We start from the raw sequence: 16,780 nt of genomic DNA on the forward strand, positions 1-16,780 counted from the left end.
AACTTCATTCCCGTGTCAGTGTTTCATTCCTTATGTGGCTGAATCATGTTCCATTGTATGGTAGACCACGTTTCAGTTATCCATTCATTCATTGACAGTCATTTGGATTATTTCCACCTTTCGACTACTATGAATTACGCTGTTACAAACTTTCATGTACAGGATTCTGCAGGGACATATATTTTCATTTGTCTTGGGTGGATGCTAGGAGTGGAGTTGCTGGGTCATAGGGTAATTCTCTGTTGATCCATCTGAGAAACTGACAGATTGTTTGCCCAAGGGGCTGCACCATTTGATATCCCCCCAGCCCTGTGTGAGTGGGCCCTGTGTCTCTGAACCATCCTTAGACTCTTACACATAGTCCTGCAGTGCCTACAGGTAACTTGCCAGCCTGGTCCATCACTGTGAGACGTGCATCCTGCAATGAGACTGTTTTGAAGAAGCGTCAACTCCACTGCTAGAGAAGGCAATGGCACCCCACTCCAGTACTCTTGCCTGGAAAATCCCATGGACAGACGAGCCTGGTAGGCTGCAGTCCATGGGGTCGCTATGAGTCGGACACGACTGAGCGACTTCCCTTTCACTTTTCACTTTCATGCATTGGAGAAGGAAATGGCAACCCACTCCAGTGTTCTTGCCTGGAGAATCCCAGGGACAGGGGAGCCTGGTGGGCTGCTGTCTATGGGGTTGCACAGAGTCGGAGACGACTGAAGCGACTTAGCAGCAGCAGCAGCAGCAACTCCACTGCTCACCCTCCCCACACACCCTCCTTAGTTCTTTGGTATCTGATTCTGCATTATCCTCGATGCCTCTGTTTTTGCCTATTGTTTTGCTCTGTTTTTATGATTTTTTTTTGAAATTGGGAAGTTAGATGATTCAAGGGTATATTGACCCATGACACTAGAGTTCGCATTAGAAAGGTGAATTCGTGGTGGAGTGTGCCTCCTTGAAGTGGGAGTGAAAAGGGCCAAGGGAGTTCCCTGGTGGTCCAGTGGTTAGGACTCGGCTCGTTTACTGCAGGGGCACGGATTTGATCCCTGGTAGAAAACTGAGATCCCACTTGCCTCGAAGGAGGGCCAAAAAATGCGGGGGTTGGGGGGAGCCTGGGGATGGAGGACCAGGGGAGAAGCAAAGGACTTTTAATTTTATCTATAACTTTGTTAAAAATAGGTCTGAAGCAAATATATGAGTTTTGGGTTTTTAGCAAATGTTAAATATGGGTGGTGGGTGCAGTGGCATTCTCTTATTCATTGTATGTGGTTTATTACTCTTTAAAGGAGTTGAGAGTCTTGTCTATTTATTTATGGCTGCTCCAGGTCATCAGACTTTCTCTAGCTGTGAGCGGGGGCTGCTTTCTAGTTGCAATGCATGCGCTTCTCATTGTGGAGTTGCTTGTTGCAGAGCACAGGCTCCAGAGCCCATGGGCTTCAGTCGTTGCAGTGCATGTGGAATCTTCCTTGACCAGGGATCTAACCCAGGTTTCCTGAAATTGGCAGGCAGGTTCTTAAACCACTGGACCACTGGGGAACTCCTGTATTTGGTTTATTTTTCAAAATGTCCTCTTTAACAACCAGTCGGTCTCACAACAAAGGATTAAACTGATTTATGCTACCAGCAATGTCCATTTCTCCCTACTCTGCCAACACTGTGTACGGTCATTCTGATATCTGCCAATATTATAGGTGAAATATATCATAGTTTAAATGAGACTTTATTTCTTTGCCAAGTAGTGAAGTTTGAATAGCCGTTTATTTATTTTTTAAATTTATTTATTTAATTGGAGGCTAATTACTTTAGTATTTCTAAACTAACTTAAAGGTTGGTGTACCTTTAAGATTAGATAAAATATGTGGTCAAAATCATCTATTATTCAAATATAATTGCTTTCTTTTTATTTTCTACATTTTTCTATAGGCTAAGACATTAACCTCTGGGCAAGTTGACTTTTCTGTTGATTAGTCCTGGTAAAACTGGGTCGTGGTTGTGCATCTTGAGTTCAAGAAACCACAGAGAGGATGTTGGAGGGACAGAGGAGGAGCAACAGGATGTATTGGGTCGTCACTGCGTCCTGGGAAGTGGAGGGGCAGTCGGGTAGGGGGACCAGAGAGCTGCTCATGCCAGGGGTGCCTGGAACTGTCGAGGCCATGTGGAAGCCACACTTGGGGAGGGTGAAGGGGGTCTGCAGGCAGCAGGTGGAACTGGAGGCCAGATTACATTTGGCTGAAGGGCATCCAAGTTGCCCTGAGTTTGTGTGTGTGACTGTGTGAGAGAGTGTGCAGATGTGCAAGTTTGTGTAACTGTGTGTGTGAGAATGTGTATGAATGACCATGACTGTGAAAGTGTGTGACAAACTATGTGTGTGCACATAAACATAAAAGTGTGCTGAGTGTGGGACTCACCATGTGAACATGTGTGGCTGTGAATGTGCATGACTGGCTGAGTGAGTGTGAAAGAGGCTTTGTGTGTGTGTGTGTGTGTGTGTGTGTGTGTGTGAATAGAGGTGGAGAGGAGAGAGGAAATGAAGGATTTCTCTGCTACCGTAAATCTGAGCTGTTTTAAAACGATTGCTCACAGTTAAACTTCTACACATCTGAGCCAGAGGATATGCTTGAACAGAAAAGACTTGGCTTATGTGTGTGTCCTATTTCCATTTATATCTATTTTGTGTGTCAGAGGACTTTTGAATTTAATATTTTTTTACATTGCTTCTTGTTCAGTCTTTTTTCTTTACACATCATCTCACAATTTATCTCATTTTAAATGAGCTCACGGTGACTGTGGTGGTGGCTTAGTTGCTAGGTCCTGTCCGACTCTTGCGACCCCATGGACTGTAGCCTGCCAGGCTCCTCTGTCCATGGGGATTCTGTACCCACACCCATTTCCTCTGTTGCGTGGCCCATCTCTGCCTTATCTCCTTCCCTATAATTCAAATGACTCTTTTTTTTGCCACATCTCATGGCTTGCGGGATCTTAGTTCCCTGACCAGGGATCGAACCTGCGTCCCCTGCAGTGGAAGCAGGGAGTGCTAACCACTGGACTGCCAGGGAAGTCCCATCCGATTACTCACTTTAATGATGGAGGCTGTCCTCTTCACTGCCCCGGCTCCCCTTTTTTCTGCCTTATTCACACTCCACCTGCAGGAGCCTTGTTCCCTGCACACACTCACCTCACCCACGTGCACACCTGCACAGAACATCCACTGTGGTTTGTTCGACAAAAAGGAATGTCCGTTTTCTGTCCTGCCTTTCTCACTCAACCGTATTTTGTGAAAATGGCCCCGGTCACCCGGCTCTGTGGTCCTGGCCCCTCTTTGATGGTGGCTCAGCTGGGAGCCGTCGTCTCCCTCTGCACTTACCTGGAGACCCTCCCTCGGGCCAGTGGTCTCACGGGGATGCTGCGCTCCGTGTCCGCAGGTGTTTGAGATCCTCCTGAGCCGGGGCTACTCTGAGAACAACTTCCGGGACGACCTGAAGAACCTTTACCTGAAACTTGGCATTGAGAACAAGATGATGATCTTCCTGTTCACGGATGCCCATGTGGCCGAGGAGGGTTTCCTGGAGCTCGTCAACAACATGCTCACCTCAGGTACCGGGACGCTGGTCTCACATGGGGTTTGCTGGTCTCTGCAGCTCAGCTTTCAGCGAAGGCTGTCTGATAAGCATTACCTTTTAAGCACACTTCCTACCTACACAGGAGGTATTATTCAAGCTCTCACAGCTGGGTAGGAGCCAGCAGGTGCATCCCAGGCTGAGGGCCCAGTGTCTATGGTGGATGAAGCAGGATGCTGATTGATCATACCTGGGGTAGTGTCAGAGCCACCCTTAAACCACATTCAGATTAGAATGAATGCGAAGTGATTCACCAAAGGAAAAGAGGGACCTCTGACTAGAAAGAGGGGAGTGGACAGGGGCCAGGGACCCAAAGAGCAGAACTCCACTTTCCAGTCCGGCACCAAGGAAACCTTTCCCCGGGTCTTAGCTCCAGTGCCTGGCTGGTCCCCCTCCTCGGCAGTCTCCTGTCTGCTGAATGCCTGGGGCGTCTTACCATCCCAGCTGCTTATGGGCATTTAGTACACACGTCCTGGGGTTGGCAGCGGACTTTCCGTGCGTGGGTCACAAACTTGTAATTGGGATGTGAATGTCAGACCTATTCTCTACCTGTAAATCCCATTGCATGGCTTGGGGTATATTTCCTTTGAAGACTGAGTGGGGTCCCCAGGGGCCTGTACCCCATATGATGCAAGTCAAATAGGTCTGAAGCCCTTTTGCTTTGCTGCACCATGAAGACTTTGCATCTCATCCTTGACATGAATGACATTAGGAGCGTGGATAATTCTATTCTTTGTTGTGGAGGATGTTCTGGGTATTATGGGATGTTAGCAGCATCCCTGGCCTCTATTCACTAGATGACACTAGTACCATCCCCAACACACACACACACACACACACACACACACACACACTCATTGGACAACCAAAAATGTCTCCAGACACTGCCAGATATCTCTTCAGTTAAGTTCAGTAGCTCAGTCATTTAATTGCTCTTTGCAACTCCATGGACTGCAGCACACCAGGCTTCCTTGTCCATCACCAACTCCCAGAGCTTACCCAAACTCATGTCCATTGAGTCGGTGTGCCATCCAACCATCTCATTCTCTGTTGTCCCCTTCTTCCACCTTCAATCTTTCCCAGCATCAGGGTCTTTTCCAGTGAGTCAGCTCTTCACTTCAGGTGGCCAAAGTATTGGAGTTTCAGCTTCAGCACCAGTCCTAATGAATATTCAGGACTGATTTCCTTTAGGATTGACTGGTTGGATCTCCTTGCAGTCTAAGGGACTCTCAAGAGTCTTCTCCAACACCGCAGTTCAAAAGCATCAATTCTTAGGCACTCAGCTTTGTTTATAGTCCAGCTCTCACATCCATACATGACCACTGGAAAAACCATAGCTTTGAGGAGATGGGCCTTTGTTGGCAAAGTAATGTCTCTGCTTTTTAATATGCTGCTTTTAATATAGGTTTGTCATAACTTTTCTTCCAAGGAGTCATAACTTTTCTTCCAAGCGTCTTTTAATTTCATGGCTGCAGTCACCACCTGCAGTGATTTTGGAGCCCAAAGAAATAAAGTCTGTCGCTGTTTCCATTGTTTCCCCATCTATTTGCCATGAAGTGATGGGACCAGATGCCATGATCTTAGTTTTCTGGATGTTGAGTTTTAAGCCAACTTTTTACGCTTCTCTTTCATTTTCATCAAGAGGCTCTTTAGTTCTTCTTCACTTTCTGCCAAAAGGGTGGTGTCATCTGCCTATCTGAGGTTATTGATATTTCTCCCAGCAATCTTGATTCCAGCTTATGTTTCATCCAGCCCAGCGTTTTGCATGATGTACTCCGCATATAAGTTAAATAATCAGGGTGACAATATACAGCCTTGATGTACTCCTTTCCTGTTTTAGAACCAGTCTGTTGTTCCATGTCCAGTTCTAACTGTTGCTTCTGACCTGCATACAGATTTCTCAGGAGGCAGGTTAGGTGGCTTGGTATTCTCATCTCTTGAAGAATTTTCCAGTTTGTTGTGATCCACACAAAGGCTTTTGCATAGTTAATAAAACAAAAGTAGACGTTTTTTTGAAACTCTCTTGCTTTTTCGATGATCCAGTAGATGTTGGCAATTTGATCTCCGGTTCCTTTGCCTTTTCTAAATCCAGCTTGAACATCTGGAAGTTCTTGGTTCACATACTGTTGAAGCCTGGCTTGGAGAATTTTGAGCATTACTTTACTAGTGTGTGAGATGAGTGCAATTGTGCGGTAGTTTGAGCATTCTTTGGCATTGCCTTTCTTTGGGATTGGAATGAAAACTGACCTTTTCCAGTCCTGTGGCCACTGCTGAGTTTTCCAAATTTGCTGGCATATTGAGTGCAGCACTTTCACAGCATCATCTTTTGTCTCTTGGGGATATTTCTTTAGGAGGGCAAAATTTTCCCCTTGAGAACCCCTGCTCTGATGTTGAGAACTCCAGCTCTGATGCTTACATTAACCCACCCAGGTAAGTAGCAGGCGTTTGTTATTTCCATTTCATGGATGAGGAGACTGAGGTCCAAAGGGATTTGCACACACGGTGAGTGACCCTTGGGTCTCAGAGCCGGGACCCAAGCCCTGCTCTTCAGACTCAGCAGCAGCTGCTTTTTGGTGACACTGTGTGTGTTCAGATGCTCAGTCATGTCTGACTCTTTGCGACCCCATGGCCTGTGCTCCTGCCATTTCAGTGCCTCAAGAAATAACCTGAGACTGAACAAAATGCTGGCCTTTGTTTTCTAGGCATCGTACCCGCGCTTTTCCCAGATGAGGAAAAGGAGTCTATCCTCAGTCAGATTGGGCCAGAGGCTCTGAAGCAAGGGACAGGCCCTGCCAAGGAGTCTGTGTGGCAGTACTTCGTGAACAAGAGTGCCAACAACCTGCACATCGTCCTGGGCATGTCACCGGTGGGGGACACCCTGAGGACCCGCTGCAGAAATTTCCCAGGTGCCCTGGAGCAGAGCCTGCAAATCCTTCTTCCCCTTCAGTAGGGCATATGCTTTGGATGAGGGAGTGACACACATCTTGAGGTTCCACGGTTCCACCAGCCAAGTGACCCATGACATGGTCGTTAGGTTGAAAGTTGAGTCCTGCCATGTAGGATGAGCCTGGAGCCACCACTCAACAATCGCCAACCAGCTCTTGTGTTGCAGATGGATGGCTGTGCCCTTCTTTTTTAACTTTAAATTTTCAAAAAAATTTTAAATATTGATTTCTTTTGACTGTGCTGTGTCTTCATGGCAGTGAATGGGTTTCTTTAGCTGTGGTGCCTGAGGGCTTAGTTGCCCCAAGGCATATGGGATCTTAGTTCCCCCACCAGGGATTGAACCCTCATCCCCTGCATTGGCAGGTGAATTCTTAACCACTGAACCTTCAGGGAAGTCCTGGCTGATGTCCTTCTAACATGAGGAAAAGCTCACAGTCCCAGCCTCAAGGCCCATAATGTACACGATATAGCTCTCTGCTCCCTTCTATTTGGAAAATTCTGGCATCCTCATGGAAGTAGCAGAACCTGTCCCTAGAATGGGGTGGGGGCGCAGTTTTGCTCCTCAGGGGACACTGGTCAATGCCTGGAGACATTTTTGGTTGTCACAACTTGGTGGGGTGGGCTGTGTATAATTGGTATTGAGCAGATAGAGAACGGGTGTTGCCAAACACCCCACAATGCACAGACAGCCCCACCACTGAGGATTATCCGGCCAAATGTCAATAGTGCCAAGGCTGAGAAACCCTGTTTTGATCATTGTTTTTGGACATGTCCACCTCATTCACCAGTTTGTTGGGTCCCAAAGACTGTATCCATGTTCCCGTGGGTCTCAGAGTAGCAGAGGGATCATCTCTCTTATCTCTCTCTCTTTGCAAGGTCTGGTAAATAACACTGGTATTGACTGGTTCATGCCCTGGCCCCCTCAAGCTCTGCATGCAGTTGCTAAGTCATTTTTAGGTAAGTGACAGCTAATACCAGGACCACATTAACAGTATGGGTGCGTGCTTAAGTCGCTAAGTCATATCTGACTCTCTCCGATCCCAGGGAATATAGCCCACCAGGCTCCTCTGTGGGATTCTCCAGGTAAAGATACTATATATTAACAGTACAACAATTTGTTATCCTTTTTCAGACTTTGAATTTTGGTCCAGTAGATACCATGGTCACAAATCATATTTGTTAGTGTGTTTTGGTTCATACTGTGTTTTAGTCCAAAGAGACTTCAGGGGATTTACAAAGATAATGCAGAATAAGAATTGATCAGGTATCACAGAAAGTAGAGGTCAGCAAACCATGGTCTGCAGGCCAAATTCAGCCCCTTGCTTGTCTTAGTAAATGAAGTTTTATTGAAACATGTAATAAACAATGTTTATGGCTGCTTTTATGCTACAACCACAAAGTTGAGTAATTGCCACAGAGACTGTATGGCCCGCACAGCCTAAAAATTTACTATTTGGTTCTTAAAAAAAATTTTTTTTTATTGGAGTATGGTTGCTTTACAATGTTGTGTTAGTTTCTACTGTAGCGCAAAGTGAATCAGCTATACATATACATATATCTTCTCTTTTTTGGATTTCCTTCCCATTTAGGTCACCACAGAGCACTGAGTAGAGTTCCCTGAGCTATACAGTTGGTTCTCATGGTTGTTTAGAGAAAATGTGTGCTGACCCCAAGGATGTCTGAAAAACCTTTTGGTAAACTGATTATCCATCAGTGTGGAATTTGCTCTACAGATTCAACCCCCTAAGGCCTTGGTTATTAATTGTAATCTTCAAAATAAGAAAGTGTTAGTCACTTAACTGTGTCTGACTCTTTGTGACCCTGTGCATTGTAGCCTGCCAGGCTCCTCTGTCCACGTTTCCAGGCAAGAATTCTGGAGTGGGTTGCCATTCCCTTCTCCAGGAGATCTTCCCGAACCAGGGATCAAACCCATGTCTCCTGGTCTCCTGCATTGCAGGCAGATTCTTTACCGTCTGAACCACCAGGGAAGCCCTCTAACCAATCAGTTCATCCTTAGGGAAAAACTTTTTATCTGGACCTAAGTTGAGCAGCTTTATGATACTGGGTGATCCTGTAAATAGCTTTAGCCTTATAAATGCATATCCAATAAGTAAGTAACTAGTCCCACTTTACAGACAGATTGCAGTTTTTTGGAGAAGGAGGCTAAAAGAATATGACTCTTTTCTGATGATATAACTCAAAGATCAGCAAACTTTTTCTGTAAATGCTGCTACTGTGAAGTCGCTCGGTTGTGTACGACTCTGTGCAACCCCATAGACGGCAGCCCACCAGGCTCCTCTGTCCCCGGGATTCCCCAGGCAAGAAAACCCAGAGAATGACTAGATGATAAATATTTCTGGGTCATATGGTCTCTGTTGCAATTACTCAGTTTCACCGTTGCATCATGAAAGCGGCTATAGACAATACGTAAGTCAATGGGCATGGCTGTGTGCCAATAAAACTTTATTTACAAAAATGGGCAGTGGGCCAGATTTGTCCTGGGGGCTCCAGTTGCCAGCTCTGATATAGATGTGCCTTAGCTTTCATTGGACTTCCCTTGTGGCTCAGCCAGTTAAGAATCTGCCTGCAATGCAGGAGACCCAGGTTCGACCCTGGGTCAGGAAGATCCCCTGAAGGAGGGCATGGTAACCTACTGCAGTATTCTTGCCATGGACAGAGGAGCCTGGCGGGCTACAGTCCATGGGGTCCCATAAAGAGCTGGACACAGCTGACTGACTGACACTTTCACTGTCTTTTCACTTTAGCGTTCATAGGCTTTTTAGCCATGTCTGTGCATTAGTACTTAGCTGCTTTCAGTATTCAGTGGTTAAGCATCATAAATAATGGTGCATGGAATTTCCTTAGAATTATTCTCTTAGGATACATCCCTGAAATTGGAATGACTGTGCCCAATAAGTATGCATATTTGCGAGGCAAAGCTTTCTATGCATGCTGTAAAACTGGCCCATGAACTGTGGTTTGGTGACCCCTGGGATAATTCAGGATCAAATACTCAGAATCTGGATGAATGCCTACTTTTGGTCATGCTTCCTTCCTTCATTGCTGAGGTGAAAGTAGTTTGTAATCTGTGAGATAATTCAAGTTGATGTGGTTTTGGCACTGGAAGTGATTATTAATTTTTCAGCAGACATATAGGAAGGCCTGAGCTCAGATGCTCAGTCATGTCTGACTCTTTGTGACGCCCTAAGCTCCCCTGTCCATGGGATTCTCCTGGAAAGAATACTTGAGTGGGGTACCATGCCCTCCTCCAGGGAATCTTTCCAACCTGGGGATTGAACCTGCATCTCTTATGTCTCTTGCATTGGCAGGTGGGTTCTTTACCCCTGGCACCCCCTGGGAGGCCCCATAGGAAGATCTACCTCGTGCCAAATATGTGTTGGGTACAGGGAATACAGCAGGGGCACTGGGTAAAATTCTTTCCTGGTATCTCAAGCCCCTCTCCCAACACTGTGTTAGCCTTTAGCAAGATAGATCTTCCTACATAGGGAAAGAAAATTGGCTTTCTGTGTTCTTAGAGAAATTGCCAGAGTATCAGTCATTTCAGTTCCGTCGCTCAGTCATGTCCAACTCTTTGCAACCCCATGGACTGCAGCACGCCAGGCCTTCCTGTCCATCACCAACTCCCGGAGTTTACCCAAACTCATGTCCATTGAGTCGGTGATGCCATCCAACCATCTCATCCTCTGTTGTCCCCTTCTCCTCCTGCCTTCAATCTTTCCCAGTATCAGGGTCTTTTCCAATGAGTCAGCTCTTCGCATCAGGTGGCCAAAGTATTGGAGTTTCAGCTTCAGCATCAGTCCTTCCAATGAATATTCAGAACTGATCTCCTTTAGGATGAACTGTTTTGAAAAAACCAGGAAAGCCGCTGACAAGTGATAACTGCTTTTCTCTTTTTTGTTAAAACATTTTTATACTGTATTTTATTGTGGTAGAAAATATGCAAAATTTACCATTTTAACTTTTTTAAGCCATTCTAAGTGTGCACTGTTATACTTTTTAATACTCACAATGTTATGCAATTGGTATCACCGTCTAGCTCCAGAACGTTTTTCATCTTTAAAACGCAAACTGTGTCCCCATTAAACACTCAATCCCTGTTCTCCCACCTGCAGCCCCACCCTCCACCCCTGGGAACCTCTAATTTACTTTCTGCCACTAATTTGCCAATTCTAGATGTTTCATGTGTCCTTTTATGGCTGGCTTCTTTTACTTTGCGTGTTTTCCAGGTTTATCCATGTTGCTGCATGTATCAGACTTTCCTTCTTTAAGGCTCAGTAATACTCCATTTATGGACAGGCCGTATTTTGTGTATCTACCCATCTGTTGATAGACACTTCTGGCTGCTGTGAAGAGTGCTGCTATGAACATTGCCTGTGTCTGTCTTTCACCTCTTTTGGGAATGTGCTTAGGAGTGGAATTGTTGGGTCACATGGGAATTCTCTGTTTAACTCTTTGAGGAACTGCTTGTCTCCTTTCTTTATGAACCACCCTTTTCCTTTCGTTCCTCTTCAGGGACTAATCAGATGATCCCAGCAGATAATCTAGAAGATCTGGTAGAACATGTTGTTTTGGTCCATGAATCCGTGGGTGAATTCAGCAAACAATTCCTACAGAAACTGAGGCGCTGCAACTATGTGACTCCGAAGAACTACCTGGATTTTATTAACACGTATTCAAAATTACTGGATGAGAAAACTCAGTATAATATAGGTAAGACTTGGGAGGGGGACAGGACGATTCATAGAAATTGTTATTCCTTACAAGTAAGGATCCCAGTGCTGATGGTTTCCTTAAGCAGATGTTTTCTTAGCAAGATCGAGCATACTTAGACTGAGGCAAAGCCGAAAAGTACATTTTGGATTTTGCATCTCAAAATGATATGTGTGGGTAGGCAGAGCCCTGGCATGCATTTATTTTTGTTTTTCTGTGTTGGGCCATACACTCTAAGCTCTAAATTTGCATTCCATTAGAGATACTGTTTAATGAGAGCAAGCACTTCTCTGTTGGAAAACTTTTTAAAAAATTCTCTGGTTCTGGCTATTGGTCAAATGAAGCACTGTTTTCAGAAGTATATTCATTTTGGAAGTCAAAGTGTTAGTCACTCAGTCATGTCTGACTGTTTTGCAACCCCAAGGACTATAGTCCACCAGACTCCTCTGTCTGTGGCATTCTCCAGGCAAGAATACTGGAGTGGGTTGCCATTCAGAGATGCCACCCCCAAAATGGCAATGGAGGTGCTGAGAGATGCTTGATATCTCATGATGATTTTATTTAACTTTTTTGTCCTGTGAGCCCAAGTTGGATGAATCTGTCTGCATTGTGTGTAGTTGGATGTGTTGAGAACAGAGCCCCCTCAAGGGTGAATACCCGTGTTCCCTTTCTTCAGCTCAGTGCAAGCGTCTGGAGGGAGGCCTGGACAAGCTGAAGGAGGCCACCATCCAGCTGGATGAGCTGAACCAGAAGCTGGCTGAGCAGAAGATCGTGCTGGCAGAGAAGTCGGCTGCCTGCGAGGCCCTACTGGAGGAGATCGCCACAAATACGGCCATAGGCAAGTGTGGGGCCAGCTCTGGGGATCTGGACTGCCCCCTTCCCACCAAAAAACCCCCAAACAAGACAGGGCTCCACTGCATGACAGCCCTGGGAAGCTACTCGTAGGGACTGGCATGTTTTGACCTACCCATTGCTATTTTTTTTTTTTTTAAGATTTATTTTTTTTCTTCTTATTTTTTGGCTGCACTGGGTCTTAGCTATGGCACCCAGGCTTTCTCCAGTTGTGGTTCGTAGGCCTAGCTGCCCCGCAATGTGTAGGATCTTAGTTCCCTGACCAGGGATCAAACCCACATCCCCTGCATTGGAAGGCAGACTCTGAACCACTGGGCCACCACGGAAGTCTCAAACTGGGTGCTTTAAAACAGACATTGACTTATCCTCACTGTTCTGAAGGATAGAAGTCTGAAATGAAGGTCTTGGCAGGAGCCTGCTCCCTCCAAAGGCCCCGAGGAGGACCCTTCCGGCCTCTTCCAGCTTGTAGCGGTGGCCGGGAGTCCTGAGTGTTCTTTGGCTTGTGATCACATTCCTCCAGCTTCCGCCTCCACCGTCACATGATGTTCCCCCCTGCGTCTCCGTGTCTTCACGTGGCCTTCTTATAAGGACACGGTTGTTGGATTTAGGATCTACCCTAACCCAATATGACCTTGTGTTAACTAATTATAACTACAAAGACTCTCTTTCCAAATAAGGTGACAGTCTGTGGTTCTGAGTGGCATGGATTCTGGTGGGGGCACTATTCAAGCTGGTACACCTACTCCATGCCAAGCTTTGTTCTAAATGTGGGGTCACAGCCCCTGGAAAGAAGCTTACATTCTAGTGAGTGGAGCTAATTCATGAGCCAAGAATCAGATGAAATTTCAGATTGCAGTTAGTGTCACAAATAAACTAAGATAAAATAAAGCAAATAAACAGAGTGATGAAACCGAGAGTGACCTGGGGGGAGGGTGACTTTTGGGCTAGGCTGAATGAACGTATAGAGGAAAACAATAGAATGCGAAATACTAGAGATTTCAAAAAAAATTAGAGATACCAAGGCAACATTTCATGCAAAGATGGGCTCAATAAAGGACAGAAATGGTATGGACATAACAGAAGCAGAAGATATTAAGAAGAGGTGGCAAGAATACACAGAAGAACTATACAAAAAAGATCTTTATGACCCAGATAATCACGATGGTGTGATCACTCATCTAGAGCCAGACATCCTGGAATGGGAAGTCATGTGGGCCTTAGGAAGCATCACTACAAACAAAGCTAGTGGAGGTGATGGAATTCCAGTTGAGCTATTTCAAATCCTAGAAGATGATGCTGTGAAAGTGTTGAACTCTATATGCCGGCAAATTTGGAAAACTCAGCAGTGGCCACAGGACTGGAAAAGGTCAGTTTTCATTACAATGCCAAAGAATGCTCAAACTACCACACAGTTGCACTCATCTCACATGCTAGTAAAGTAATGCTCAAAATTCTCCAAGCCAGGCTTCAACAATACGTGAACCATGAACTCCAGATGTTCAAGCTGGATTTAGAAAAGGCAGAGGAACCAGAGATCAAATTGCCAACATCTGCTGGATCATTGAAAAAACAGGAGAGTTCCAGAAAAACATCTACTCCTGCTTTATTGACTATGCCAAAGCCTTTAACTGTATAGATCACAATAAACTGTGGAAAATTCTGAAAGAGATGGGAATACCAGACCACCTGACCTGCCTCCTGAGAAATCTGTATGCAAGTCAGGAAGCAACAGTTAGAACTGGACATGGAACAACAGACTGGTTCCAAATAGGAAAAGGAGTATGTCAAGGCTGTATATTGTTACCCTGCTTATTTAACTTATATGCAGAGTACATCATGTGAAATGCTGGGCTGGATGAAACGCAAGCTGCAATCAAGATTGCTGGGAGAAATATCAATAACCTCAGATATGCAGATGACACCACTCTTATGGCAGAAAGTTAAGAAGAACTAAAGAGCCTCTTGATGAAAGTGAAAGAGAAGAGTGAAAAAGTTGACTTAAAACTCAACATTCAGAAAACTAAGATCACGGCATCTGGTCCCATCACTTCATGGCAAATAGATGTGGAAACAGCGGGAGGCTTTATTTCTTTGGGCTCCAAAATCACTGCAGATGGTGCTTGCAGCCACGAAATGAAAAGACACTTACTCTTTGGAAGGAAAGTCATGACCAACCTAGACAGCATATTAAAAGGCAGAGACATTACTTTGCCAACAAAGGTCCAACTAGTCAAGACTATGGTTTTTCCAGTGGTCATGTACGGATGTTAGAGTTGGACTATAAAGAAAGCTGAGCACCAAACAACTGATGCTTTTGAACTGTGGTGTTGGAGAAGACTCTCGAGAACCCCTTGAACTGAAAGGAGATCCATCCAGTCCATCCTAAAGGAGATCAGTCCTGAGTGTTCATTGGAAGGACTGATGTTGAAGCTGAAACTCCAATACTTTGGCCACCTGCTGTGAAGAGCTGACTCATTGGAAAAGACCCTGATGCTGGGGAAGATTGAAGGCGGGAGGAGAAGGGGATGACAGAGGATGAGATGGTTGGATGGCATCACTGACTCAATGGACATGAGTTTGGGTAAACCCCGGGAATCGGTGATGGACAGGGAGGCCTGGCGTGCTGCAGTCCATGGGGTCGCAGAGTTGGACATGACTGAGTGACTGAACTGACTGACTGAATGAACGTAGGAAAAGCTGACGAAGAGGCAGAGAGATCTCAGTAAGCCAAAAAAACTTCGAGGGGAGCCCTGGTGTCCTCAGCTAACCGCGGCCAAGCAAGGTTGGGGTTGTCTCTGGGATGGAGTGGGCAGGAGGCATAGGTGGGCTAGTCAGGGAGGGTCAAGGTTGCAGCAGCTGTCCCGCTGTTAGGGACCCCAGGGACCATGAGGACACTGGTCCCCTGGGAACACCCAAGGCTGCCATATTGGCCAAAGCTCATTTGACCTCCTCCTCCCATTGCCCATTTTTTTAAAAAATTATTTTTTGAATTTATCGTTTGTTGCACTAGATCTTTGTTGCTGCAGGCGAGCTTTCTCTAGTTACAGCACTTGTGAGCTACTCTCTAGTTGCGGTGTGCAGGCTTCTCATTGTGGTGGCTTCTCTTGCTGTGGAGCACAAGCTCTAGGCACGAGGGCTTCAGTAGTTGTGGTGCATGGGTTTAGTTGCTCTGTGGAGGCACATGGGATCTTAGTTCCGGACCAGGGACCAAACCTGTGTCCCCTGCGTCAGCAGGCCGATTCCTACCCACTGCGCCGCCGGGGAGGCCCCAGTGCCCACCTTTGAGGGCTGGGTCGCTTTGGCTCAGGAGCAGTGGTCCATCCTCCCAGCCTTTGGTGGCTTCATTCCCCTGCCTCTGCCCCCTACAGCGGAGGAAAAGAAGAAGCTGGCAGAGGAGAAAGCCATGGAGATAGAGGAGCAAAACAAGATTATCGCGGTAGAGAAGACAGAGGCTGAGACCGCCCTGGCTGAGGTCATGCCCATTCTGGAGGCTGCCAAGCTGGAGCTGCAGAAGCTGGACAAGTCAGATGTGACCGAGATCAGGTAACGGCTGGCCATCCCCAAGTGTGCTTGGCCAGCAGCGTCACCCCTGATGGCAATAACGACATAATCATGGCGGCTTGGCATTTCTGTGCCGCCCACTTTCCATGGTGGGGACTGTCATCGTCTTCATTTGCAGATGAGGGTCCTCAAGCCCAGAGAGGTGAGCTGACTTGCCCCAGTCAGTAGGTAGCCCAGCCCACCCACTGGCCTTGAACCCTGGCCACTCACAGAAGTAGACTGGGTTCCAGAAGGGGCTGGTGGGAGAGGTGGAGCCTTGTAAATCAGTTCTCTTTAGGAGAACATGATTGGGTGTCTGTCCTGAAAGAGGCGGGCCCTGGGTGCAGGCCAGGTGTGCCAAAGGCTGAGAGAAGATGGGAGATGCCCTCATCCCTTTCTAGACACATGATGGACTTTAAGAGGTGGGAAGGGTGGTTTTGTTTTGGCTGCGCTTGCGTGGCTTGTAAGATCTTAGCTCCCTGACCAGGGATTGAACCTAGGCCCGGGCAGTGAGAGCGCCACACCTTAACCACTGGACTGCCAGGGAATTCCCAGGAGAGTGAGTCTTTATTGTGGCCTCCAGCCATTCTGCAAATCAATGTGTCAAATGACTCCAACCCCTGCAGCCAGAGGGCTCATTTGCTGTCCAGAAGAGGGGCCTGGTATGGCGTTTTCTTCCTTCCCACCATGGGGCACTGTCCTTAGGGTACCGTTAGTGGATCTCAGTGGTAAGTTTGGCAGCGCCAGTGAAGCCAGGAAGAAACAGCATCCTGCCTGCCCCATTCCCTGTCTTCGTGCTGCGTGGTCCCGCTCATGTATCTGTGTTAGGAGACTCGGCTCTTTCCTCTCCTTGCTTGCCATCACGTCCTCATTTTCAGAAGAGGCGTTGTCCTTCTGGCTGCACAATCAGTGAGAGAGACTCCTGTTTCCAGGCTGGAAGCTGACCTGTGTTTCGTGTGCCTGGTGGGATGGTGTTGCTTCTCTGAGCTCCTCTTTTTTCCTAAGGGCCACGTGGTGGCCCTTGTCCAAGGCTGTGCTCTGGTTGTTGGCTCTTGCCTAGAAAATCCCATGGACAGAGAGGAGCCTGGCAGGCTACAGTCCAT

The 16,780-nt window shown here is 46.6% G+C and overlaps 1 protein-coding gene across 1 annotated transcript in view; it reads left to right on the forward strand.

The window, feature by feature from the left end:
• DNAH10 (dynein axonemal heavy chain 10) overlaps positions 1-16,780 on the forward strand; it is a 158,917-nt gene that overhangs the window by 104,409 nt on the left and 37,728 nt on the right. Inside the window, exons 51-56 of the mRNA XM_005691347.2 lie at positions 3,414-3,585; positions 6,311-6,514; positions 7,431-7,511; positions 11,088-11,285; positions 11,962-12,123; positions 15,506-15,680. Coding sequence (XP_005691404.2) covers positions 3,414-3,585; positions 6,311-6,514; positions 7,431-7,511; positions 11,088-11,285; positions 11,962-12,123; positions 15,506-15,680 — 992 coding nt within the window. The remainder of the gene's footprint in view (positions 1-3,413; positions 3,586-6,310; positions 6,515-7,430; positions 7,512-11,087; positions 11,286-11,961; positions 12,124-15,505; positions 15,681-16,780) is intronic.

Source organism: Capra hircus, chromosome 17 (assembly GCF_001704415.2).
Source record: "Capra hircus breed San Clemente chromosome 17, ASM170441v1, whole genome shotgun sequence".
Taxonomy (NCBI): domain Eukaryota; kingdom Metazoa; phylum Chordata; class Mammalia; order Artiodactyla; family Bovidae; genus Capra; species Capra hircus.